The sequence below is a fragment of the Podarcis tiliguerta genome (assembly GCF_965153285.1).
Source record: "Podarcis tiliguerta genome assembly, chromosome: 3".
Classification (NCBI taxonomy): Eukaryota; Metazoa; Chordata; class Lepidosauria; order Squamata; family Lacertidae; genus Podarcis; species Podarcis tiliguerta.
In genome coordinates this window covers 117,905,355-117,930,183 of record NC_139536.1, presented here as the reverse complement: position 1 = coordinate 117,930,183, position 24,829 = coordinate 117,905,355, and the positions used below count along the sequence as shown (strand labels likewise).

Genomic DNA, 24,829 nt, shown 5'->3' with positions numbered 1-24,829 from the left:
TTTGTCCCCCACGCTTCTCTTATTGGGATTTTGTTGTTCTTGTTAGAAGCCATGGCAGTGAAACATAGTTCAGATTTGTTCAGCCGCAATTCAGATGAGCTCTGCATTGACATACACAGAGCAGGTGACAGAGAAGGTCAGGGGCTGGAAGAGCACCGTGTGCTGATCAGAACAGGCTCACTGACGGGACGTCTAGGTAGTGTTCTCATTCGGGAGGTTTGTACTTTGCACGTGTCTCCTTGTCTCTGGCCCTGGTCCCTCTCCCACTTCTTGCTGCCTGTCCACACGGCTCTCCGGGTGTTGAGGAAGAGCTCTAAGTGCCGGGCCTGGAAGCTTCCCTGTGACTTCAAACCTGAGGGAGGAGGCAGAGCTTAACCAGCGTGGTGTCGTCATTCATTGACTTATAACCCTTTGAAGGAAGACTGTGTGAGACGGGGATCATAGATCCACAGAACTGCAGCATTGGAAGGGAACATGAGGGTCATCTAGCCTAACCCCCCACAATGCAGGAATTTTTCAGCCCACGTAGGGCTCAAACAGACAACCCGGAGATTAAGAGTCTCAAGCTATATTTTTCATATGCATACACCCAGAGGACTGCAGGTCATCCATCCCTGCTTTAAATGAATGGGAATAGCCAATTGATACATTCCAGTTGTTTTTCTGTAAAAATGCAGAACACAGGATGAAGTAGGGGGGGGGGGACATTATAGTTGAAATGTAATACCTAAAAAAGATGGATTATGCTCTTATTGCTAAATAAAGTTCAACTAGTAATATGCAATATAAATGGCTTGCAGCCTCTTCCCACCACCGCTTGAGAATTCTAAGAAATCAATATATCAGTGCAGTTTTGAAAGCTTCGATCTCAAAATGTAAGACAAAAAACTGCAGGAAGATTCCTTGCCCACCTTCCCACTCCCCGCTTCATACACACATTCTATGTTCCCCAAATGGTCTTCTCTTCCCTGCTGCATTGCATTTTATGCATATGTCACATTACTCTATGAGTTTGCAGAGACCCTTTCTGCAGCCTGCCTCTGAATAGGAGAATGAATGAAAGGCAGAGAATGACATGTTTTGTTTTTAGCTCTGTGAGCCAGCAAAATGAGCAGCGTCGGCAGGAACCTTGGGGTGCACGTCTTTGGGTCCCCTCGAAATGTGTGTAATGGAAATAATATGCTTTGGAAGATAACATTGAGATTTAAGGAAACACTCTGATATCATTTTGTAAAAGCTGGGGCAGAGGGAAACACATGGGGGATGGATTTCCATATAATGCTGAGAAGAAACTATTTGTCCTGAGGTACCAATAGCTCTCTGCTCTCCTGTGAGCTAACTCCACCCTCTTCTCTGGCACGGGGCTATTTTGGGCTGGCTGTGTGAGCCAGAGCTCTGACAGATGAGCGCTCTGAAACACAACGCAGCACAGTTAGCACTTGTTGCTCCTGTGAACCATTAAACCGTAGCAGAGTCTTCTGATAAGTCCTCTCCCCGTTTTTGAAAATCCTCAGCTAGGAAATTTATTTTCTCTGCTAATAGAAGTTTCAGAAACAGCAAAGAGATGGTTTAGAGGAGGGGAAGAAAGCATTGCAAGGCTTCTCTTTCCCCCCTTATTATAAAAGGAAGCATAGCTGTTGTGGAGCTGGAACCTTTATTGCTTTGTGGTGTAAGCAGAACACCTCCTAGCTGGGGGGGGGGGGGAGTAAAAAATGACAGACTCATCTCCTGCAAATGGAGAAGGAAAGGACCCTGAAATCGAGCTCTTTGTAAAGGTAGGTGAGACATGGAAATGCTTTAACTCTCTTGTCAGCTGGGCTTCCACTGAATGCACCGAACTCTCCTGCTGCTGCCTGGCAGGGCTGACTTTGACAGCTCGGTGTTCCCTTGGAGGGGTTTCAGTTTTGTGCTTCTGTTCTCTTGCTTGTTCTCTTGTGTGCTGTTGTTTGCCTTCCTTCCTGCTTACTGCACTAGTCTTTGTTGTCTAGGGTGCCACGATCTCCTCACTCGCGTGGGCTAGGCATGCCACAAAGAGCCACAAAGAGCCTTGCTTCCATCTTTTGAATTCTGTATTAGTGTGTGAGAGAACGTGTCCCTCTGAGGAAACAGGAGGGAGGGTCTCGTCCCAGAAACCCCTTTGGCACCGCACACATCTGCATGTGAAAAATTCTGGGAACCCTCTCCCCTTCAATATATACTTGCAGTGTTACCATTGTCCATGCAGAAGTAAAAACATAGGCAGATTTTGTTATTGTGTGGAACCAGTTCACACTGCTCGAGTGTTTTGGTCATAGCTTGGTTCCACTTGTGTGAACTTCACTGAAAATGCTACTGACTGGGACAAAATGAAAGCTTTTGTGGCTTTTTATACGTGAAGTATTTCCACACATGTTAAGTCACTACATCTACCTCAGGCAGGTAGAAGAGCAGAAGTTCCTCAAGCCGCTCAGCTTGATAAGCAGCAGACACAAGTCGCCTGCCTGCAGATAGGAGCGGCATGTTCCTCACCCTCCGTCTCCACGCTGAGTAGGGTTGCACTTGTCACACAGCTTGCAGTCACGGGGCCTGCAGAGATGAGTAGGCTGGCATCCTTGTGGAGAAATAGCAGGAAATGCTACTGGTCAAACTGTGTGCTCCCATGTGGTCTGGGCAAGTGGTGCTGCCCCTTTTCCTGCTAGACAGGGCCCTGTGGAGAGCAAAGGGAGAGCAGGAAGGCAGCACCAGAAAGCAACCAGCAGTGGCTGCAGCACATGGTGTCTCATTCTGGATGCACATGCCGGGGTTTGGTAGAGAGTGCTGCCGCTTGTGTGCTCTTTCAGTTTCCCTGCCTCAGCCTTCCTCCCTTGGAGCCTTCCCTGAAGAAGGTGAGGTGTGTCTTGGGACTGCTCTGCTCTGTTCTGTGGACCCAAAGCAAATGTCTCCAGTCGTTGCAATGGTAGGAGGGGAGATGCTGTTATTTACCCGCAGGTGAGAGCACCTGCTTAACCTTGTGTCTGCTGCCTGGGAGACCCCAGTCCCAGCTGTTGGGGGCAGGGCACAGTTTTCACATATGGCAAAGGAAGGGGGACACATTTGCAGCAGTTCTGCTTTGCAGCATGGCTCCCCCTCTTCCCTTGCATACCTGTGTGGGGTGATTTTTCTTTGACCCCCCCACTTATAGGACCGGGGGGGGGGGGGTTTCGTGTGTTGGATACAAGGTATCCATAAGCATTCTGGAAAGAGAAATGTTATCAATATTCTCTTATAGGTACAGTGGTACCTCGGGTTACAGACGCTTCAGGTTACGGACTCTGCTAACCCAGAAATAGTACCTTGGGTTAAGAACTTTGCTTCAGGATGAGAACAGAAATTGTGCTCCGGCGGTGCAGTGGCAGCAGGAGGCCCCATTAGCTAAAGTGGTACCTCAGGTTAAGAACAGTTTCAGGTTAAGAACGGACCTCCAGAAGGAATTAAGTTCTTAACCCGAGGTACCACTGTATGTCACGAGACCAGGCTGCTTCTGTCCAGTGCCCTTCTGGTGGCCCCCACCCAAGTCTCCCCTTGCGTGGTCAGTGTGCAAGTGAGAGGCCAGAGAGAGATGGGCTCATGCCACGCACTCCGTCCTGCTGTTGATGTGCTTTGGTTGGTTTTAGAGTTTGTCTGAATCCTGACAGCCTGGGCAGGGGAGGAGGCAGTGGGGAGCACTATTGAGTTTTTTACCTTTACCACATCCAAAATCAGTACAATGTCATGCCAAGGATTGGGGCAGGACCAAGGTCTGGTGAAATACAGGAATTGGCTCACGTTGACCCTCATCCTGGCATGTTCTGACCGCTCTGGCTTGGCCTGGTGGTCCATAGTGTGACCTGGCACCAGGGCATTTCTGCTGGTGGGGGCATCTCTAGAGGGGGATTTTATAGCAGGGCTGCCACCCAGCTAGCACTGAGACTTTGGACCCCTTCCTGGGGAAATATGGCTGGTCCTCCTCATTTCCCTACTATTCTTCAAGAGCCACTTAAGATCTTTTTATTCACTTGGGTCTTTTGAGAATTAAATGTATTGGGGATCCAGCAACTGTAAATTTGACACTGTAGTTTTTAAGAATTGATGCATTTTTAATTTTGTTGTTATTGTGAAACATTTTGTAATGGTGTTTTAAATACATTGTACACTATCCTGAGCTCCTGTTTGGGAGGAAGGATGGCATAAAATGAAAATAAATCTGGGGTATAGGATTGCACCCACAGTTTCCTGTCTCTGCAGTGTGAGTGCAAATCTGTAACTGATATAAAATTAGGGCCGAGGCAGAAGTTCTTCTGTCTCCAACTGCTGGTGTTATGGGAGGATCAAAACTGTGCTCGCTCCATGGCCTATTTTTTCCACAGTGGGGTGTTTTGTGGGCCTGGGGGTGCTGCTGTTCCTGGAGCCCGATGAGCCTGGGAAAACACCAGTGCTTTTTCTGAGGGTACTCGGGGTAAGCAGTATTGGCACCTTCTTTTTCTAGATGAAAAGCAATGGAAAACACCATTTTGTTTTCTTCCCAGCAGCCTCCAGAGTGAAGGGAGAATACTTCCTGTCCTCATTCTGTAGTCTGCTGGGAAGAAAAAATGAGGGTTGCCTCCTGCTACTGAGACGCTGAGGAGAGCAGTCACTGCTGGTGGTAAGTTTGGAGCATCTCCCATGATGGCAGCAGGGGGAAAGCATGGCTAAGTTTGGGGAGGCATTTCAGCTCATCAGCCCTATTTAAAATAGGTTCTTTTTAATTGCCCCATCCATCAGTGTGTGAGAGAGGAAAGAGGGTGGGGGGAGAGGATAATGGTGAGTACCAGCAACGTTTTTTCTAGAAAAGAAGCATCACAAATACATGTTATGATTCATAGTGCAAGTGATGCTGAAAGGTGCTTTAAACATCATTCGTGGAAATTCTCATATACACTTATCTAGATATTTTGTATGAATGGAGAATGTTTTGGCAGAAACAATAGTAAAATAATCCACCTAGTTTGGGAGACAGATCTGTACAATTGTATATTAAGGCCATTATGACAAAGTCCCCCATTGTATTATTGCAGAAAAGCTGCTAAAATGTGGGCTGGACAAGGTAACTGTTAGGTGGATTTGTACCGGTAGCTGGTTAACTGACCAAACCCAAAGAGTACAATGGTACCTTGGTTGTCGAACTTAATCTATTCCAGGAGTTCGTTCGACTCCTGGAACTGCTTGAAAACCGAGGCATGGCTTCCAGTTGGCTGCAGGAGCTTCTTGGACTCAATTGGAAGCTGTGAAAGCCACATCGGACATTCAACTTCCCAAAAACATTCACAAACCGGAACACTTACTTCCGGGTTTGCAGTGTTTGAAAGCCGATTTGTTCGGGAGCCAAGCCATTCGAGAACCAAGGTACCACTTTACCCTTGTCATCCTAGAAAAAGTGAACAGTGAAGTGCCGCAAGGTTCTGTTATGGGGCCATTGTTGTTCAACGTCTTTATAAATGACGTGGATGAAAGAATTGTGGACATGCTCATCCAATTTGCAGATGACACCAAACTGAGAAGGGTTGCTAATGCTGCAGAAGACAGAATCAGAATGCAAAATGCTCTTAACAGATTGGAGAAATGGGTCCAAACTAACAAAATGAATTTCAATAGGGACAAATGTCAGGTTCTGCACTTAGGCAGGAAGAACCAGATTCATAAATATAAAATGGGGTACACTTGGCTTACTAGCAGTACATTGGTGGACCACAAGCTTAACATGAGTCAACAGTGTGATACAGCAGCAAAAAGAAAGGAAGGAAGGAAGGAAGGAAGGAAGGAAGGAAGGAAGGAAGGAAGGAAGAAAGCTAATGCTATTCTAGGCTGCATCAACATAAGTCTATTGTCTTGATGAAGGTAAGTAATAGTCCTGCTCTATTCTGCCTTGGTCAGATCACACCTGGAATACTGGGTCCTGTTCTGGGTCCCACCATTTAAGAAGGATATTGGCAAGCTGGAACGTATATAGGGGAGAGCGACCGAGATGATCAAGGGCCTGATGAGCAATGGTTGAGGGAATTGCATAGGTTTAGTCTGGATAAGCGGAGACTGAGAGGTGGCATGAGAGCAATCTTCAAGTATCTCAAGGGCATTGACATTTTACTATGGTGTGAAAACAGAATTGCTCCTATTGTAATGTTAGAAACTGTTGGGTTATGGGCAGCTGGTGCTAAAGCAAAAGTCAGTAACAATGTTCCTAACATTTGGCTTTTAAATGGCATATAAAAGGCCTGCACAATTTGTGGCCCATGAATTCTAAAAGCATTCTGACAGATATTTATAGGAGCCCAGCAGAAATTGCTCTTGCTGCTCCCCTGGTACTGCAGAAACATGGGCTTGTGTAAGGGATGCTTTCAAGCCATCTGCAGGCCCCAGGACAGGGATATCGAGCTTTCTTTTGATTGATGTGCCACACATTTTACAGACATGCCCCCATCCTGAAGTTGTATACACCAGAGTTCACAAGCCTCTTTTACTTGACAAGCCCCTCTCCCAATGGAGGAACAAACTCCCAGTGGCTGCATTTCGTTGTGACTGTTTCACCTCCTCTTTCAGAAGCCTCTGCAGGCTGGTTGTTGGGAATCCCAAGTGGGGAGAGTGTTGCTGCACTGGTGGGCGTCTTGTTGGCCACCGTGTGGTGGACTTCATGAGGCCTTGGCCTGGTCCAGCAGCGCTCTTCTTGTGCTCTTACGTTAAGTGTGTGGCTACTTCTGAAGTGTACGCTTAGAAACAAGGCACTTCCGTGCCCCCCAGATGTTGCCTCTAACAATTGCCCTCGCTGCCTGGGGCTGATGGAAGTTGAAGTCTCACAACTTCTGGAGGGAAGAAGGGTGGGGGAGGCTGGTCTAGTGGTTAGAGTCCAGGACCAAGGGAGACTCAGGTTCAAATCTTCACGATGCTCATTAACCTTGGACCTGCCACTTTGCCAGCCTGTGCCCTCTGGCTCTAGCCCCCAGCGACTGATTGTGCCCCCCCCCCCGTTTGGAGATGCCTAAAGAGGCTATTATTTCCATTGCTGTTAAAACACTTCCTACCAACTCTAATTTTTTGCTAATTATAACTGCTTTAATAAAAGCAATATAATATAGAGGGAATGAATAGGTGTGTAATATCCAGTTGTTTTGAATGAAAACAGCACATCTTCCCCTCATTTCCAACAAATATTGCTGATTTGAATATATGTGGTTTGCCAGTTTTAGTAGAGTCATGCATCAAACAATACAAAACAATGTGGAAATTCTCTTTTAAAGTAATGCATAGATAGATATTTGGCCCATTACAAAAAAAATGTTTCCATTGAGAAATAGAATCTGAAATTTCTGTACCTGCAGTTTCACTACCTTGAGCTAAATTGGTTAGCTGATCATTCAACATCCCATCCTTGTCTAATGATTTTTCCCTCCCCAACAAAGTCATTTCCCAACATTTCTATCTCTTAAATCTATCTCTTTAACCTACCAGTTAAGTCATTATTATTACTTTTACTTAAGTTTATTATGTCAATGGGCTTGTAATTTTAGTTAACCAAGGTTGTAGTTTTACTTTTGGCCTGAGAACTGAACATTTAAAAGTCATCTCAATGAGTCCTTTGGTCCTTCTAACCCAGTAATGGTTACAGGCTGTGGCTATTTAAGATCTCAGGCGCTGGTTTTTCGTAGCTTTGCTTCCTGTTATCTTTTAACTGAAGAAGCAAGTGACCGAACCAGAGACCTTCTGCACACAGAGTACATGCTCTGCCCACTTGAAACCCCGTCCTTGTTCTTGCTGTCCCCTAACTCTCCTTGTATCTCTATCTGCCCTAAATCTTATTTGCCTGTTTTGCCGCTAGCCTTCCTCTCTTGCCTAAATATACAGGTCTCCAGTGCAATATTTATAGACCACTTTGGTCATTCTTTTTGGTGCATAATTCAACCCAATTAATAAAGTCTTGCTGGCCGGAGCAGACGGAAGGGAAGGTTTACAAGGGGACTAGAGAAGGAATGATGGAGGAAGCTCAGCAGCAGTTTACTTTTCAAGCCTCAGGGTGCTGACCTGTGAAGCAGCATCACTGGACGGGGAACTGGCATCCCTAGCAGGAGACATTCAGAAGACTTTAATCCAGGCAATCTATTGGTTGTTTTCTTGTAGTGAGAATTACACAGTCAAACCTCGGCTCCTGAACATCTCCGTTATCATACGTTTTGGCTCCTGAATGCCGAAACCCCAGAAGTAACTGCTCCAGTTTTTGAATGATTTTCGGAAGCTGAATGGCTTCCGGGGAGTTTTTTCTTTTTTCTCCATTGACTTTGCCGACCGCCCTTTGATCCTCGGTTGTCAAATGTTTCAGAAGTCTAACAGTCTTCCGGAACGGATTTCGTTCAGCAACCGAGGTTTGACTGTAGTAGTGCAAAGGGACAGGTATTTGGCTTTGGATGCAAAGGTTTCAAGACCTGGAGAGGTTCCATCCTACTATTGCAATTGCTGCAATCATTCACAATAGTTTCCAGCAATTTTACTTTTTCTGTGCACACTTGTGCTTGCATGGTGTCTGTGTCCCTGCTATCTGCATGCTTCTAAACTGTAGTGCCGGTTTTTGTGTCATGATGCTGTGATGGAAGTGAAGCTCCTGGAACTGTATGAGGCTCAGGAGAAGGCAGAGGTCATTCCACAACAGTAAATGTCACAGGGATCATTTGACATTGCATCCCAAAAATATACTGGAGGGATTTTGCAGAAGGTCAGCAGAAAGCGCTCTTTCTCATGATAGGAAGTTCACGGTCACTGTCAGTTTGGTAGACAATTGCATGGTATAGTCATTTGGTGAGTGGACTACTCTGAAGTAAATGGCAAATGTTTCCTTTGGCTTCAAGTGAGGGAGCATGAAATTCCAGTTCGGCAAATATGCCAGGGGAGAACGTTGCTTCTTAACATGCACTTTTCACTAAAAAACATAAATAACTGATAGAAAACATTGCTGTTTTATTGCTATAGTGTAGTATGTTTGGCAGACCTGATTTTGCAGACGCTGTCGTAATCTGCAAGGGATTCCCCCATGACAGGCCCCCTGTTGCTGCAACTACTCCATAGAGCGCAGACCCGGGAATAGCTGCCTAGATGCTCGACGTGTGTGTGTGTTGTGGAGGGGTGTTTGGAGCCATAGGAATGACTGGAAGTGTCCCCTTTTGGCTATCTGCTGTGTGCATTCCTTTGGCTGGGCAGTGGCTGTGGCTCAGAGTTGGCCTGCCAAGAGGCCTGGTGCCTGAAGCTCCCCATTCAAAGGCCATGACCAAAGCAGCACTGGCATCGCTGAGACAAGAATGTGAACATGCTGGGGATTGGGCTTGGGTCAAGAGATGGATCTTCAGGATGAGATTTGGAAGGCTGCAGTATCCAGGCAGGATTGATCACCACCTCTTCTTTCAAAAATTAAGCAAGGATACACCGTGGCAGTGACTTCTCTAGAGGTATTTCGGAAATAAGTGTAATTGCCAACAGCAAAGCCTTCATTTTTGAATCCATTGTTGTATTTCTTCTGGAGTTACAACTTTCAACACTGCTCTGCACTGTATTGATATATACTGTGCAATTAACAAAGTTCCCGTTACTGTGATGACAGCTGGTAATGAATGATATATCTTGCAAGGACTCCATGGGGATCCAGTGCATTTATTTATTGTTTATGGGGAAGTGCCATAGTTCATTTCATACAAAAGGTCCCACTTTTGATCCCTGACACCTCCAGGAAGAGCAGGGAGTGTCCCTGCGATGAAACTCTGGAAAACTTATCAGTCAAAGGCCTAGTTAAAGAGGACCATTAAAACCAGCCCATTGAGTTGGGCCGGAAACTAGAGTGGTACCTCGGGTTAAGAACTTAATTCGTTCTGGAGGTCCATTCTTAACCTGAAAGTGTTCTTAACCTGAGGCACCACTTTCACTAATGCGGCCCCTCGCTATCCCCACACTGCCAGAGCACAATTTCTGTTCTCATCCTGAAGCAAAGTTCTTAACCCGAGGTACTATTTCTGGGTTAGAGGAGTCTGTAACCTGAAGAGTCTGTAACCCGAGGTACCACTGTAATGGGCAGCCGGTGCAGTCAGGACAGGATCAGTGCAATATCCTCAAACAATCTTGCCCCAGTGAGCATTCAGAACAACAGTTGAGTTTACCGCATTTTCCCATGTATGAGACGACCCCTATTTTTGTAAACCCAAAATTAAGAAATTAATATTTTTAAACATCCACAGAACAACTTTTATATTTTACTAAATATTCAAAGCACTGGCACAGGCGTAGCAGCCCCTGCAGGTGCCTGAGGCGGGTTGTGTGTGTGCACAAGTGGGCAGCAGCAGAGCAGGCCCCACAAACACCTGAGATCGCCCAAAGTTCTGGAAGGACAGTGGCTCCATGCCCTGCAGCCCACGTGCCACTTGGTGCGCGCGCACACACACCCACACCCACCCACACACCCTGCCTTCTTATGCTAATGAGCACCAGTATATTTAGTGGTAAGTGTGATGATTGGAGCATTCACCATCCGTATATAAGACAACCCCCATTTTTGACTAATTTTTTTTAGCAAAAAACCATTGTCTTATACACGTACAAATATGCCACTTTATCAGAAGCTGAAAGTGGCCAAGGAGATGATGGACTATTAGATGACAAATGGAAGCTACAGGAGAAGAGAGTAATGGAGTGTGCTTCTTGGGGGTCCATCTGCCCTTACCTGTGCATTGTAAGCAGGGCTGCATTCCTCCCTAGAGGTTGGCCTTGGACAGAAATGCTGCTGCTATTGTTTGCCCCTGTTTTTCTAGTTCCCTGTTCCTTTTGTGATGGACAGCAGGCATGTGGTGCGAATGTTTTCCTTTTTGCTGCTGAAAGGGCAGATTACTTCACACAGATGTGGCCGCATATCAAAAGAATAAATATTCCCCCCTCTGTCTGTTGTAATGAGCCTTTGTTAGAGATTATTATGCAAACTGGGTTCATTTGGTGTTTTAGTCATAGTGGCTGATCATTTGACACCTGAATAGAAAAGAGTTGCACTGTAGAAAATTCTCACAGGTTGTGGGAGCCCCAGGAAAGCGAGTTTCAGTATTTTTATTAATCTCTACTTTCTTTTCAGAACATCATCTCCTGATCATTGCATGGTCAACATCTTTTACCTCTCACTGTATATCTGCCTATTCTCTCTTCTACTAAGCTTTGGCTTCAAGCAAACACTAGCTGAGTAAAAGAAATTAGTTTTCCACCAACTTCTGTCCCAACACAAAATGTCATTTCTGGAAGAGGGAGGAGGAGAATCACAGAATCATAGAATTGGAAGGGGTCCCAGGGGTCATCTAGTCCAACCCCCTGCAATGCAGGAATCTCAGCTAAAGCATCCAGGACAGATGGCCATCCAACCTCTGCTTTAAAACCTCCATGGGAGTCCACAACCTCCCAAGGGAGACTGTTCCACTGTCTAAGAGCTCTTACTGCCAGAAAGTTCTTAATGATGTTTAATTGGAATCTCCTTCCTTGTAACTTGAAGCCCTTGGTTCAAGTCCTACACTCCAGAGCAGGAGAAAACAAGCTTGCTCCATCTTACATGTGACAGCCCTTAAGATATTTTAAGATGGCTATCATACATCGTCTCAGTCGCCTCCTTTCCAGGCTAAACATACCCAGCTCCTTCAACCTTTCCTCGTAAGTCTTGGTTTCCAGACCTGTGACTATCTTGGTTGCCGCCCTCTGTGCATGTTCCAGCTTGTCAATATCATTCTTAAACTGTGGTGCCCAGAACTGGACACAGGGCTCCAGGTTTGGTCTGACCAAGGCAGAATAGAGTGGTATTATTACTTCCTTTGATCTGGACACTAGACTTCTGTAGATGTAGCCTAGAATAGCATTAGCTTTTTTTTGCTCTTGCATCACACTGTTGACTCATGTTAGGCTTGCGGTCCACCAAGACCCTTAGATCCCTTTCACATGTACTACTAGTAAGCCAACTAATAGCTCTGTAAGCCAGCTGTCCCCTGTCTTATATTTATATAGCTGGTTCTTCCTGCTGAACTGCAGAACCTGACCTTTGTGCCTATTGAAATTCATTTTGTTAGTTTGGGCCTAGTTCTCCAACCTGTTAGGGTGGAATCGTGATTCTGTCTTCTGTGGCATTAACTACCCCTCCCAGTTTGGGATCATCTGCAAATTTGATGAGCATTCCCTCAATTCCTTTGTCCAAGTCTTTTATAAAGATGTTGAGCAACAATGGGCCCAGGACTACGGTCCCTGCAGCACCCCACATGTCACTTTCCCCCATGATGACTAGGAACCATTAATGAGTCCTCTTTGGGTTTGGTCAGTCAATCAGCTACAAATCCACCTAAAAGTTACCTCATTCAACCCACATTTTATCAGCTTCCTTGCAAGAATATAATGCAATTTTTTGTCAAAAGCCTTACTGAAATCACTATGTCCACAGTATTCCCCTGATCAATGAAGCTGGTGACTCTATCAAAAAAGGAAATGAGATTTGTCTAGCACAGGGGTAGTCAACCTTTTTATACCTACCACCCACTAAGGCATCTTTCTTGATGGTAGAATTTCTTTACTGCCCCCCAGCGCTCAATGGAAGGAGGATTCAGCTTGTGGCGTAGAACCCCCTACCGCCCACCCAGAATCCTGAAACGCCCACTAGTGGGCAGTAGGGACCAGGATGACAACCCCTGGTCTGGCATAACTTATTTTTGAGACACCCATGCTGAGTCTTGGTAATCACAGCATCCTTTTCTAAATGCTCACAGACCGACTATTGAATTATCTGTTCTAGGATCTACCCTGGTATCAATGTCAAGCTCACCGGTCCATAGGTACCTGGGTCTTCTCTCCCCCCCCCCTTTTGAAGATGGAGACAACACTTGCGTGCCTCCAGTCTGCAGAACCTCACTTGTTCTCCAAGAATTTTCAAAGATCATAGACAAAGTCTCTGACATTACATCCACAAGCTCCTTTAGTGCCCTTGGATGCAGCTTATCAGGCCCTGGAGATTTGAATTTATTTAAAGTAGTGAGGTGTTGCCTTACTACCTCTTTTCGTATCTTGGGCTGCAGCTCCCTCCTTCCATCATTTATTCTCTTATCACCAGGTTGGGCATTGCTTTCCTTTTGGGTGAAACAAAATTAAAAAAAAATCCTTCCAGTAGCACCTTAGAGACCAACTAAGTTTGTTATTGGTATGAGCTTTCATGTGCATGCACACTTCTTTCATGTCTAAACCACAGAGCCTAGGACTTGCTGATCAGAAGGTCGGTGATTCGAATCCCCGCGACGGGGTGAGCTCCCATTGCTCAGTCCCAGCTCCTGCCAGCCTAGCAATTTGAAAGCACATCAAAGTGCAAGTAGATAGATAGGTACCGCTCTGGTGGGAAGGTAAACGGTGTTTCCATGTGCTGCTCTGGTTCGCCAGAAGCGGCTTAGTCATGCTGGCCACATGACCTGGAAGCTGTCTGTGGACAAACAGCTCTCTTGGCCAGTAAAGCGAGATGAGCGCCACAACCCCAGAGTCGTCCGTGGCTGGACTTAATGGTCAGGTGTAATGGTTCTCGGGGTTGCTCGTGCGTAAGCTTGTCCCAACGTCTGGCTGGGTTACCTGAGTGAACCTTTCCTGTCCGGGCAACCACTCGCCCGTGACTGTCTCAATCGCTGGCAGAATCCGTCAGTGGGCGTTTCTTAAACTTCTTCCAGCAAAGAAGCTCTTTGACGCCAAGTCTCCGCCTACTCTCCCTGCGCGGAAGCCTTCTGCGCAAGGAGGGCGTAGGCAGCGGAGGACCCTTCCTCTCCCCGCTGGTCCCCGGCAAGGAATCATGGGACCGCCTCGCCAATTCCCCCATCTGCCCCCCTTCTCCACTGGAGCTACGTTGATTCTCTTCCCCAGAAGACGGGCTGCCTCTCCCACTCTCGGGACACTCTTTGGGATCCCTTTGGAGCTTGCTCTCTCCCTCGGACACTGATGGCAGTTCCCTGACATCCAGGATCCCTTTACCTAAGACACACTTAGGCTGTGTACACGCTACCAACTGGAATCCTGATTTTCCTGAAGGAGCCTCCACGAGCTCCTTCAGACAGTCGCAAGGGTGATGGGGATGACAGCTGGAGTCCTTGTTTCTGCACCCTCTCCCTCATGTGTAATAGTTCTGGAGTCATAGAATGCCTGAGGGCTGTTGTGTGCAAAGGTTTGGCCATCCTCTAAGGGAGCATGATGTGGGGCCTGTGTGACATAGCCTCCTGCTGCACAGCCTCTCCTGCGAGGGATGGCCTCATGGTGGGCTTCCATGTTGCGAGAAATAGGACAGCAAAAGACAACCCCTGCCTGGACACAGCACCCAAGTTATTTTGGCTCCTGAGGCAGAAAATCCCATGAGACTTCTCTGTGGGAGTAAAACTACAACCACAAGACTAAATTAAATAACCAACCATTTGCTGACCTTCATGGCACAGGCCTCAGACAGCTGCCCCACTGGCTAGGACTGCGTCCAGAATTGTGCCAAACCCTGCTTTGCCATGGTGACAATGAGGGGAGATGGGGCAGTGGGTTTTCAGAACTGTTTCCACCCTTGCTCCATTGAGCTCAGTGAGTGAAATGTGCCTTTTGCCTGACCTGTGGTGGTGTGGTCAGGAGCTCAAGGGGAGTGTACATACATGCAGCCCTCATTTTATTTGTGTGCCGCATTCCCACAGTCAAAACCATGCTCAGGGTGGCTTATAACAAGGGAAAAAATGCATTTCAAAACACAACTAGCCATAAACAATAAATAAAACATCAAAAAGTACACAACCAAACTGAACAATTTCCACATAAATCATAATATACTAAAAATTAATATCAATAACAGCAACACCCCCTCCCCAAACACACCCACCCCACCAGCAACACCCGAGCCCAAGATTCTGTTGAGTGACCTCAGCCTTTGTAGCTGGAGTCAGTCAGGGCAGCCCCTGCCCAAGCCAGCAAGGCAGGGAGGAGATCTTCCAGGACTCACAGCCAAGGTGGGTGTAAGATCTGGGGCAAATCTCCTCCTCCTCCTCTGCTCCATCCACATCTCTGGCCACCAGTGCAGATGTGCTCCCGTGTATCTCCAGTGGTGGTGGTGGTGGGTCTCTCAAGTGCCACCCACACAATAGGAATCCTATATTCCCCCAGCCAGTTCATCTTTATAGGCATGCACTCTTAGGCTTCAATCCTAAAGATATTACTTGGATGTAAATCCCATTGAAATCAGTGGGACATATTTCTCAGGAAATGTTTCGGACTGGAGTGCCAGAGTCTATGCTTGTTTCTCCCATAAGCAAAAGGTTATTGCTCAGTATTTGCACTAGCTGCAGATTCACCCGGCTTCTAATACGGCAAGTAATGTAATGGAATTTCAATAAATAATTCAAGCTTATCTCCAGTTACATTTTCAGGGTTAACTTTCAGCACCTGACTGCCATTATTTTTTGCTAGCTGAATTTTGTGCTTAGAGGTATGGAAATTTGGCTGAGGGTCACCAACATTTATGAGGCTACAGGCATAACCAGATTACTGATTCCAGTCTATAGATTTTAAAGAGAAATTTGAATTCCAGATGTGGATAGCTTTCTATTTTACATAAACTCAGTTGAAATTATCTTGCAGTAAGTTTTAGCTCCTTGTTATATTGGTATTATTCATGTTTTATGCACCTGGCTTTTTGTGTTTTTACTTGGTGTTTTATTGCTGTTTTACTGTATTGTATTCACAATATGGCTGCAAGGGGCCTTGAGACCATTTAATAAACAAATAAACAAACAAATTATAGCATCTCATTTCCAGAAACATCTCTTAGATTTGTAGCTGTACTTCAATGAAAAATACTGTGCTCTTCTTATCATCTGACGATGTTAATTTGCCACATCTCCCATAACAGTAGTTCAATTTCCACGCAACTGGGTAGTATTCAACTAAATGAATGTGCAAGCAAAACGACTTCTGCTTGCACAGCGAGACTTCCCTTCCTTCTTACTGTGCTCACTTGGTACCATTTCCAAATCTGCTGGGGGCGGGGAGAGAGGGGAAGTGTCCTCTTGCACAAATCAAAGTTGTTCCAATTGCACGAACTGCTCCTTAACACTATGTTAAGTGTTTAACCTTGGTTTTGAATTGGAAGCATTTAATCAGAAAAAGTTGCTCAGATTTGTTGGTGGGTTGGTGGGATGGCAGGGAAGGCCAGATCCCTGTGAAGAAGAGACTTAGTGAAAGCTATGGAGAAGATTGTGTTGAGATGAGAAGCCTTTGGGAGGGCCAGGAAAGCTGATTTTCTTAAGGAGACACAAAGACATGTGTTTAAGAGTCCTGGGGGACTTCTATAGCTTGGCCGGCACAACATGCAGAGCCAAATTCACTTCACTGGCCTTGGTCTGCGTCTGGAGACTTGCCCAGGACTGCAGACTCAGCTGCGTATGTGGCCGGTGGGCGACCTTCACCTGGCAGGGTCACAAGTTGTGCAGGTTCTGCTGTAGTTCCCAACTGTGTAGGGAAGCCAAGGGAGGAAGCACAGGAGCCCCATACTCCCAAAACAATCTGCGTTTGCAGTGGGAGAGGGAAAAGATAAGTCTCTCACCCTTGTGTGTTGCCTTCCCAGTAAGAATGGCACCCGCCATGTAATTATTTAAAGAAAAAGAAGACTCAAAGCTGCCATGTCCAGTTTGGCCCTGAAAAACAAAGTACGAGAAGTCTGGGAACAAAGTGGAGCTGAGCTGGTAGGAGGTGGATGGAGATGGAATCAGCAGCTTGGAAGAACTTGACAAGGATTTTGGGTGGACTCAAACTGGCATTGTGATGCTTGCAGTGATAGGAAAAATACACCTCCAGATAATTTTCTTCTCTATTTCTTATTTCCTCTAGGCTGGTGTAGATGGTGAAAGCATTGGGAACTGCCCTTTTTCACAGCGTCTCTTCATGATACTTTGGCTCAAAGGGGTTGTGTTCAATGTCACCACAGTTGACCTGAAGAGGTAAAGGATCTTGATAAAAAATATTTGATGAGACACAATGGCATTCGTGTTTTCTTGTGTTTATTTATAAGAATTATAATAAGCCTGCCTTTCACCAAAGAATTATGTAAACCTGCCTTTCACCAAATGGTTCTACACCTGGGTAAAATTGGATTTAAAAACAGTATGAACAGCCACAAAAACCATGAACCATAAAATTATCAGCATTTAAAGCCCGCTGAACCAGAACTGACTGGCAGACTATTGCTCTGCCAGCAAAAACTTAACAGCACCACCTCAGAGGAGAGGTCATTCCAGGGAAGTTTGTAATGGTTGATGTTTTCTTGCATTTTAATAGTGGCTGGGGCAAACCAGTCAGATGGGTGGCATATAAATAACAAATTTATTGCTATTGTTATTAAATGGGGCTTTGCCGCCCGGGAAGTCCTCTCACCTGGTGGAGGGAGCAGCAGCAGAGCTCTCTCAGCTGGTCTTAATGCATGGGCAGGTCTGTGAGGGAGGAGATGTTCTTCAGAGAGCTGTACTCTTAAGTCACTTAGGGCTTTGTATGATAACACCAAAACCTTGAGTTGGGCTTGGAGCATATTTGCAAACAGTGCAATTCTTTCAAGACCAGTGTCATCCTGTTGGCCATACCAGTTAACATTCTGGCCACTGCAATAAGTTCCAGCTGCAGTTTTCAAAACGTCTTCAAGGGCAGTCCCACATAGAACGCGTTACAGTAGTCTGATCTGGAGGTCACTAGAGCATGGGTTACTGTGACCACATTTATTTCTGACCACAAATGGCAGTAGCTGGTGAACCTGTTAGAGCTGGAAACCAGCACTCCTGGCCGCTGAAGCCACCTGAGCTTCAAGTGTGGGAGGTGGCTCCTTCAAGGGAGTGCAACCCCATCAAGAGCAGGACCCCTTTCTTCTCTCACCTCAGATGGAACAGAGAAGCAGAGTTGAATGTCATCCACATACTGATGACACCTCACCTGAAAGCTCCTGATGACTTCTCCCAACAACTTGATATTCCTTCTGATCACTTTATTTGGATTTTCTGTTGGGAACTTTAATATTTCTCATACAGACAGCGAATCCTACTTTGCTTATTATTCTGCACTCTTTAAGTACAGGCAACTCCCCATTTGCACCTGAGCAACCGCCAATGCAGGCACTGCGTTTGCCTTGGCGTACAATCCTTGCATAAATGGGGAGAGGCCTGTATATCCTATATGTAGCTTAAAAAGCAAAGGGCTAATTTTCTCAGTAGTACTAAACCAATGGGACTTCCATGGCATATATGATTAGTAATTTATTGGACTTTCTTTTTGTTTCCACAGAAAGCCAGCTGATTTACATAATTTAGCTCCTGGGAGCCACCCACCATTCCTGACGTTCAATGGGGAAGTCAAGACAGATATCAACAAAATTGAAGAATTTTTGGAGGAAACGCTTTCACCTCCAAAGTAAAAAATAAGAGTTTTTTTAGAATTATGGTGTAGTTACCACATGAAATGGGTAAAAGTAAAGGGCAAATTGATATCTGCTTTGTGTTACAATGAGCCTGCTTGCCTCTTAGCTAGTCAACCTAGAAAAATACATATTTCTAAAACTTGCCTCTCCTCCTCCTCTGGTGCTAATTTGAGCATGGGCTAAGGACTTTTAACCATGGGACCTGATTTCATGACCCCCCCCCTTGTATAGCCCACAATTTGTTCTTTCCTCTCTCCCCATTTCCCATCCCGCAAAGTATAACTTCTTAAATGCAGCACTTAAGTTGTTGTACTAAATCAGGCTTCCACAACCTCGGCCCTCCAGATGTTTTGAGACTACAATCCCAGCATCCCTGACCACTGGTCCTGCTAGCTAGGGATCATGGGAGTTGTAGGCCAAAAACATCTGGAGGGCTGAGGTTGAGGAAGCCTGTACTAAATCCTTGTACCTGTAAATATAATTTGTATGACTCTGGGTTGCAGGACTCCCTGCCTGCCCCGCTTTGTATGCAGTGTAACAAGAGGAGGGAATACTATGGGATGGCCTCACCTTCTGTAGCAGGTTTGCCCAACATGTGATCCACTAAACTGAACCCAGCTTGCCAGCATTGTGTTGAGGTTCGACAGGTCCTTGACGCCTCCCTCCGGGGTTGTTGCTTCAAGGTAGGGCAGACCCAAACGTGCAGAGGTTCTGATGGGCTGGCTAAAACCTCCCATAAAGTGGGGTGGAGGGCAATGGATGTGTGGGGAGGTTGCAAGGCAGGGGGAGAACGTTCTGCTTGGGGGGTGGTTACAATTTGACAAGGGGGCTAGGTGGCCTTCCTCCTCACCCATAAGGAGAAAAAATAAGTGTAGACAAGGCACTGTGCTCTGTAGCTGGCTGCCGGTCACTTTTAAAATTGTTTTTTAAAATAGCCAGGGAGACAGCCATCTTCTTTTTGGTACAGCTTGTCTGGGAACCAATGCCATATACAGTAGTACCTTGGGTAAGTACTTAATTCTTTCTGGAGGTCCCTTCTTAACCTGAAACTGTTCCTAACCTGAGGTACCACTTTAGCTAATGGGGCCTCCTGCTGCCGTTCTCATCCTGAAGCAAAGTTCTTAACCCGAGGTACTATTTCTGGGTTAGCGGAGTCTGTAACCTGAAGCGTCTGTAACCCGAGGTACCACTGTAAATATAGCATCAGTCCCAGCACCAACCTTAACTACCTGCTACTGAGCAGAGCAGCTTGCTGTTGTTTAAAGTGAAAGAGGCGTGTGCCTGTGGGGAGGCAGCCTGGGGGGCTCATCAAATGGTAAGCAACCCCCTGTCCGACGGTGCTGTGGTCTTTGCGGGCCCCCTTTGCCAGCTCAGAAGGTCTCCTTGCCCATTGCTACAGGGTGGAAGCGGTGGTGGTCGCGGGGGTTGTGCCCAGCCCTGGTGCTGAGGCTAGTAAGCAGCTTTTTGCTTCAGGGTCACGGGTTGCCCAGGGCTGTTACACGGCCGTGGTGTTTCATTATTGCTGGAGGAAGGCATTTTGATTGGACGGACCCCTTGAGGTCCCGACTCACAGAAAACAGAAACCTTTCCAAGAAGCACAATACACTTTTCAGCAGCCCGCACGGATTCATTGTTGCATTTCAGCTCCGTATAGACTCCTTTTCGCCAAGTACCTCTTTATAAGTGCCATTATATCCTGGAATGGTTTTCTCCAAAGGCCACCATTCACACAGTGAAGAGAAGCAGCTGTTGCTGCCAAACGCCTCTGCATCTTTTGAAAACATATGACTAGTTCTGATTTAAGGATGCTGTTTCTCGGTTCCTTTCACATTAAGCCCCGGTACAATTAACCTTGTCATAAAACCATCATTGTGTAACTTTTTAAAATTCTTGGCTCCCCACAGTGGCAGCAGTATTCAGTTAGGGTCCTGAGAGGCTGACATGCTGAGATAAGAGACAGTTTTAAAAGCAGTACTTGATCTGCAAGAATTTTGCTTTGTGTTACAAGCAGCACTAGAAGTGAGCAACATATGCCTTTTGTGGTATTTGTGTGCAATTTCTTTGCTTTTAAATTTCCGCAGAGGCCTCCTTTTTAAAACCACTCTTCTGTTTTTGCAGGTATCCCAAGCTAGCTGCCAAGCACCGTGAATCAAATGCTGCAGGCATAGATATCTTCTCCAAATTCTCTGCGTTTATCAAAAACACAAAGCAGCAGGACAATGCGAGTAAGTTTGTGGGCGGTGAGGATACTCTTCCAGTACATCCCCATCCTTTGTGGGCGCTGGGAATGGGAGCACTCTGCAGGGGAAAGGGTTAAAGACTGTCTCACCGGGTCCCTAATCAGAAGTGGAGCTGACAGAGGCTGCTTAAAAACTTAAAACAACTCTGAGCATAGACCACTTGAGTCAAGTCTGCAGATACGTTTGTTTGGGAGGAGGGTTGTATTGCTCTCTGCTGGCCATTATGAAATGTACAGATCCGGGCTGGGGAGAGTGTGGCCCCCAGGTGCTGCTGGGCTACGGCTTGCACCCTTTCCTAGTGCTACTCATGTCAGGAGTTGGAGGCCACAGGTTCCCCACCTTAGGCATTAAAGGAAATAGCCTGAATATTCAGAAGAAGGTTGTGAACTGTAGAAGACATGCATCACACACACCTCACAGGTACACAGGGAACTGCCTCAGAACACTGGCCCACCTAGCGCATTAATGCTTGTTGTTTTTTGAACTTAGAAAAGGCTTGTTTCCTTAGATACCTCATTTTATTGCTCCTTACGAGGAGGAGGATGCATCTGCCGGCAGCCTGGCCGCTTCCAGGGAAAGGAAGCCCCACCCCTCCTCTGGCCACAGGAGTGGAGCTGTGATATAGCAATAATTGTGTGGTGCGCTTTATAGCAATATTTGTTTTATTGCGGTGGTCTAGAACCTGAAATATACAACCAACCACACTCACTGGTGACTCCAGTCCAGTGTTCGGGGCAGGGGATGTTTCCATCTCTACCTGGAGATACCTGAGATTGAGCTTGGGACCTTCCACATGCACTGAGTTCCAGCCCTTCCTCTCTCCTTCGTATTCTGGGCAGGTTATATATATATGGCAGTGGCAAATGTCTTTTGCTCACTTTACCTGAATAGTAATTTATATCACCACCCCCTGCGCTTTTGGTCCTTTTCTCCCATTTGTTTGGCTAGCTTCCTGCCTTGAACATATGAAAGGTTTGCAGCAGGCTGGTTGGGGCTGTAAGCCCAGAAGCAAACACATTTCTTCCATATCAAAGTTCCACAACTTTTAAGCATCTTGAAAGAGAAGGAATTGATTCCAGATTCTCAGGATGTGGAAAGCTGTGTTTGAAGAAAATGTGCATATTTATTATTTCATGCCAGTTCAATTACAGCCAACTTGATTCCTTCTACCCCCAACATCAGCCAAACCATTTTAATAACAGGCTTTCCTCGAGGCGTGATCTTCGCCACGTCCCATCTCAGCACGTAGCGTGACTCTACGCTTCAACTTTTTCCTGCAAAGTCCTAGTACTGTGGTTGACATAGCTAGAATTTAATTTCCTCACATCTGATACAAGAACAAAGAACACAGAGAAGATACAAATGAGAAGGATCTTGACATCCGTTTCCTAGAATCAGCTCTTTGAATTCCTATCTGATGGAGGCATATCTACACACAGACTAAAATTGCCTTAACGGGTATTTCCTCTCCCCTGGGAACCATGGGAACTGTAGCTCTGGAAAGAAGGAAGGAGATTGCCAGTAGGTTTCTCAGCGACCCCTGCAAAATGAAATAAAAGACTTGGGATGCCTTACAAGAAGCCATGGGCAATAAAAACGGCATTAAACTGCTAATACATGTAATGAGGTTGTGTCCATTTCACAGGAGTTATGCAGACTTCTCCGCAGGTTCTGGGGTACTGAAGGTCGACTCTTTCTTACATGGCATGGGCCGAGACCAATCTAGTTCTCTGAGGGTGTGATGTCCTGGCCCATCACTTGCCAGCCCACAAAGAAAGAGTAGCATGGAGGGAGGGGTAGCTCCATGGTGGGGAGAAGGATTAGACCATGGGTAGGCAAACTAAGGCCCAGGGGCCGGATCTGGCCCAATTGCCTTCTCAGTTTGGCCCGTGGACGGTCGAGGAATCAGCATGTTTTTACTTGAGTAGAATGTGCCCTTTTATTTAAAATGCATCTCTGGGTTATTTGTGGGGCATAGGAATTCGTTCATCCCCCCCCCCCCAAAAAAAATAGTCTGGTCCCCCACAAGGTCTGAGGGACAGTCTGAGGCCCCCTGCTAACAAAGTTTGCTGACCCCTGGATTAGGGCCTTGCCCCATCTAACGTCTGCTTCTTCCTCAGAAAAGCTGCTTGTTAATCAGAAATTAGTGCCATTTGATATCCTCAGTATACCTGACCCCCCTAGTCCAAATTGGCAAATGCAAAGAATCCAACTGATTTCTGACAATTGCACAGGAGATTCAGGTAAAAGCAGGCATTTATGTGCCAATGATCAGCTGAGTACTCAGGTGCTCCCCCCCCCACACCCCCGGCTGTTTATTTGCTGCTGAAGGAGATGGTTTAGAGAGCAACTAGCTGTTTGCAGCTGACTAATCTTTCCTAAAATTGTACTCACCTTGACTGAGAGAATGAGCCCTTTGATTTCATATGAGGGTTGTTTTTTAAAATTTGTACTGAATTGAATATTTAATGGTGCCCCGTGTTGGTGGCCACCTTCATTAAGGTGTTCCAATGTTCTGCTCTTCGCTGAGCTGTGAGACCACCAGCATCGATTTCATTCTGTGGAATTTCCAGCCGTCTGCCCAGAGGAATCCACTGGTCTGGCCTGGATTCAGATCAAGGCCCTAAAAATAAAAGAACATTATATCATTAATTTACATATGATTAACCCCCTCCCCCCTCCCCCTTGCTGCATCATGTGGTTAGGTAAGAGAGGCGGGAAATGCCTATTGGCTATATATAGCAAAGAGTATGCTGCCAGAAGTCTCTGTTGGATTCCCAGGAATCCCTACATCAGTTTGACTCTAGCTTAGCAGTACTGACGTTGGCACATTTGCAGGAAGGCAAGTGGTGATTTACGGTGCTTGTCGTGTGCGTTTTAAGTGTGCTCTTTCCTTTATCAAGCAACCACCAATTTCTGAAAGAATTTGTATTACTTGGAAGGTAGACCTGAAGAGGAAGCCTTTGCATTGAAGATGGCATGGAGAATTCTCTCAAGTACAGCTTCTCCCGTCACTGTGGTGGGAAGAACTGTGCAGCAGCACAGGACAGAGTTTAGACATGGGAGCCTTACTAGGAAGCAGATGTGCACTTGAAGATGGTCAGAACCTGGTCGTTTGTTATTTAAGGATAAGGTTTAAAGTTACAAGGGATTTGATTTCAGGCTTTGCAAAAAGGAATTCTATTCACTTTTCAAAAGTGGGTAATTGAAATACAAACAATTTTTTCTCAAATATTTTTCAGGGATTTTGTTGTTTCATGTTTCTGAGGATTCTGTGGGAAACGGAGGATTTATTCAGAGGCAGAAGTTGTCACTGTCTGTCAAGCATGGTGATTAATGCTGTGCCTGGAGGCTGCTAGTCAAATAAGGACTTGGCCAGCACTGATCCTGCCAAAGCCAAGGTGAAGGGAATAGAGGAGAGAGGACAGGCAGGACGGGCCCAAAGAGGGACCACAGCGCTGCATCTCCATCCCAGCTGCTACCTTTCCCTGGCTGGATCTTTCACCTTGCTTTGAAAGACGTAAAGGATTGGTACTCCCCCCCCCCCCCGTTATATGGCTGAAAACAAGATATGAAGCAAAACTAATGACAAGAAAAGTACAGTGGTACCTCGGGTTAAGAACTTAATTTGTTCCGGAGGTCCGTACTTAACCCGAAACTGTTCTTAGCACCACTTAAGCTAATGGGGCCTCCCACTGCCGCCACGCATTTTCTGTTCTCATCCTGAAGCAAAGTTCTAATTCTGGGTTAGCGGAGTCTGTAACCTGAAGCGTGTGTAACCCGAGGTAACAAGTGTTTCCAGTTCGGTTGTCAGCTTAGCCCTGCCTCTAGGATTTTGAAAACAGGCCGATGTGGAGAAATTAACAGAGGAAACCGGCCTGTCATGATGGGGCAAACTTTGAATGCAGAAAGTTTGGAATCAGAGCTCCCCACACCCGCCCCCCATTGGTGCCATTCACAAATCTTCACCCCATTTCGATTTGGGTCTGGACTGTTTGAGTCTGGATCTGGCTCAAGTGGGTCTAACCTTCCTCAGTCACCCTTTCCTTACCGATTGTGGTGTGGACACGCCACAATCCCAAGATGGCAGTAACCCGTATTGATGTCGTTTCTAAGGGCAGGT

The 24,829-nt window shown here is 46.2% G+C and overlaps 1 protein-coding gene and 1 long non-coding RNA gene across 4 annotated transcripts in view; one reads left to right on the top strand and one right to left on the bottom strand.

Annotated features, from left to right (window-relative positions):
• The window catches only part of CLIC5 (chloride intracellular channel 5), a 60,354-nt gene that overhangs the window by 11,301 nt on the left and 24,224 nt on the right, over positions 1-24,829 (top strand). The window contains exons 1-4 of one of the 3 annotated variants that reach the window (XM_083435624.1): positions 1,398-1,775; positions 16,897-17,006; positions 18,334-18,459; positions 20,585-20,691. In XM_083435624.1, the coding sequence (XP_083291750.1) occupies positions 1,713-1,775; positions 16,897-17,006; positions 18,334-18,459; positions 20,585-20,691 (406 nt within the window). In that variant the 5' untranslated portion in view covers positions 1,398-1,712. Of the gene's footprint in view, positions 1-1,397; positions 1,776-4,617; positions 4,640-16,896; positions 17,007-18,333; positions 18,460-20,584; positions 20,692-24,829 lie in introns of those variants that run through there. The other 2 variants (XM_083435625.1, XM_083435623.1) reach the window with 2 other exon arrangements.
• Positions 21,806-23,324, bottom strand: LOC310675336. Its single transcript, XR_014510063.1, has 2 exons — positions 23,101-23,324; positions 21,806-22,246 (listed from the first exon to the last, which is right to left on the bottom strand). It is a non-coding gene; the product is annotated as an uncharacterized lncRNA (long non-coding RNA).